This window comes from Glycine max, chromosome 11, assembly GCF_000004515.6.
Source record: "Glycine max cultivar Williams 82 chromosome 11, Glycine_max_v4.0, whole genome shotgun sequence".
NCBI classification, from domain to species: domain Eukaryota; kingdom Viridiplantae; phylum Streptophyta; class Magnoliopsida; order Fabales; family Fabaceae; genus Glycine; species Glycine max.
In genome coordinates, this window is record NC_038247.2 from 8,751,353 (window position 1) to 8,754,139 (window position 2,787).

Below are 2,787 nucleotides of genomic sequence, written 5' to 3' on the forward strand. Positions count from 1 at the left end.
CGAGACAAGTGGAAAGTTGCGTTTCAACTTGCTCTGCGTTCAAGAACGGGTTTAGTTTTGCACCTTATAGTGGGACGAAAGAGCAAACATCATCGGAAATACCACAATACGAAGAGAGGAGACAGACATAAACCGTGATTAGACGATTTCACCAATCATCAATGTCCAGGTTCAATGGGGAAAAAATTACTATTGGCAATGAATTCAACTTTGTCCACTTCCACAACCATTCAACACCAACTTGCAAAATTGTCTACCATCTCAAAAGTTCAGTCAAACAACACACCCATTTCAACATACTAATTACATCAGATTAAAAACCAATAATCTTATATTCAACCTTAAATAAATAGTTAAGTTAAATATTAGACTAAAAAAATTTATTGTCCAGAATAATCTTAATTAAAGTAAATAAGATTGTCTAACACACAGAATGTAAGGAATCTTACGAAAATGAAATTAAAACAAATCATTCGATTAAAAATAACAAAAGATTGGGAGAATAATAACATAGAGAGGTCAGTATTATTATTATTATTATTATTATTATATAGGAAAGGAGGGTGACAAATTACAGTAATGGCCCATGCCCCATGCCCCATTTACGGAACCAGCACCTAACATTAACAATCCCACCCGTTTTTATGATACACATTCATTATTAATATTATTCCTTATCACCATCATATGGTAGTGATTACAATTTCTCGACAGACTCAAACCCAGAAGAAGAAGAAGAAGAAATCCTCATCAAATCTCAGAGATGAAGCATCTCAATCAATACTGCAATATGTCTGCAGAAGCCATAATAGGCTGGTTCAGATACCCCATATTCAACGGGTTGAAGTTGAAGAAGCTATTATTATTATTATTCATTGGCTCAACGAAGGTGCTCGATGCTGCTGCTCCAAAACCCGCCACAGTGGTGGTGGCATTCAACACGTCAACGATCTCGTTCAGAGACTCCAACCTGTGACTCAACTCACCCACCTGAGCCCTAAGCACCGAGTTCTCAGCCTCAACGCTTAAGTACTGTTGCGTGGTGATGTTGACGCTTGTGAGTATTTGTTGGTTCTCTTTTCTGAGCTGAGCCACTTGGGAAACAAGATCGTCCAAGTGCTTCTGCTTCCTCATGCGAGATCGGCGTGCAGATTCGCGGTTTGATATCATTCTCTTCCTCTTTCTCTGATCTTCCATCATCGCCTGCAAATCTTCCTCAGAACCAGAGTTCTGAAGCAGAGATAATGACCCTGAAGATGTTCCACTTGAACAAGCCATGTTTATATGATACGATATATGATTCAATACAATACAACCCTTCTCAATTTAATTGACACAATAGGCAGGACCAGGACCCAGACACTTATAACTAGACACAAATTTCTCAGAAAATAAAAATAACAATATATTGCAGATAGATTTTATTGTGATAATAAAAATAAAACTAGCTAGTAGAAGATATTATGATATTTTAGATAGATGATTATTAAGCTAAGGAAGGGTTAGAAATCATGAAACGTAGTACAACCAATAGAGGAAGGCAACTGAGAAGGATTGAACTAAATGGGTCCTGCGCCTAACAGTGGAATTGATCATACACCCGGAAAAGAAGATTTCACTGAGAATCGGATACATGAATCTCAAACATCAACAACAAGAAGATGTTGGACATTTAATTATTGCACTTCTACTTGGTTAGAGAAAATAAAAATAAAAAAATAAAAATTGATGAGTCAAACTCTCTACAACCCAATTGAGAAAAGTTTCAAACTTTGGTGCTGAAAAATGGGATGGGAGGAGATTTGTTATGTGGGGGTTGAATTTGGTGGAGGTTGAAGAAGAAGGGTATTTGATGATAAGGGGACTCAAGAGAGGAAGAGGTTGAAACGCAAGATGTGGAAGAAAGGGTTGGCGCAGAACAAGGGCACTCTCGGACCATAGGATATATAAGAAATATCTTTAGATCTTACTCTGGTTGGCTAGCTATCTAGAAAGTGTGATAGGAAAGAGGGAGAGAGTGGAAGAGAGGATTCTATGCAATTCAAGCGGGGAATTTATAGATCTAAAAAAGCCAACAAGTTGGTGAAATTAATTAATTAATTATCAATTATGAAATCCGGGACAAGAAACAAAGCAGTAGGCTCTAATTTACTCTGGGATCACTTCATGGGAAAAATATATAAGTTGAAAAACCTTTATTATAAAAAGTGTATGAGAGAGAGAGAGAGACAGAAGGGTGATTATTATTCGTGGAAGGTGAGAAGTAAAATTATGGGAGGGGAGGAGAAGAGAAGAGACTACGTGAGAAGACACCACAAGTGTCCAGAGATACAGCTGGGAAGCAACAATCACAGAAAAATGCATCATCATAGTTCAAGATACATCCAAAAGTAGCATCGCACTCTCACTCTCACACAACAGATCTGTTTTGGTAACTAGTATGTGGATCCACTAACACCACCAGAGAGCCCAGAGGTGTATTTTAGTTTTCAAACATACAAATATAGAATTATAAATTAACAGCAGTTCCATGTTTATCCACGGCTATTATATATAATTTTTTTTCACTAAATCAACTGGAAATTATATTAGTTACAGTTTTTAAAATAATTTTTATAATTTTTTTACAGTATCAATTAATGAGAAATTAATGTTGGTGTGACTTGTATTCTTTTATAATTTCATAATTTATTGTATATTTATACTTTTCATTTATGAGTATTTTTGTTGTTGTGTAAATCATCATAAAGAAATATCTTGATCGGTTATCAAAATTTTTAAATTCCT

General features: G+C 35.7%; 1 protein-coding gene across 1 annotated transcript; it reads right to left on the minus strand.

Moving 5' to 3' along the window:
- Positions 1 to 497: 497 nt before the first annotated feature.
- On the minus strand, positions 498 to 2,362 carry BZIP126 (bZIP transcription factor ATB2). Its single transcript, NM_001249636.2, has one exon. The coding sequence runs from the start codon at positions 1,276 to 1,278 to the stop codon at positions 778 to 780; it is 501 nt and encodes a 166-aa protein (NP_001236565.1). The 5' UTR covers positions 1,279 to 2,362; the 3' UTR covers positions 498 to 777.
- Between the last annotated feature and the right edge of the window lie 425 nt (positions 2,363 to 2,787).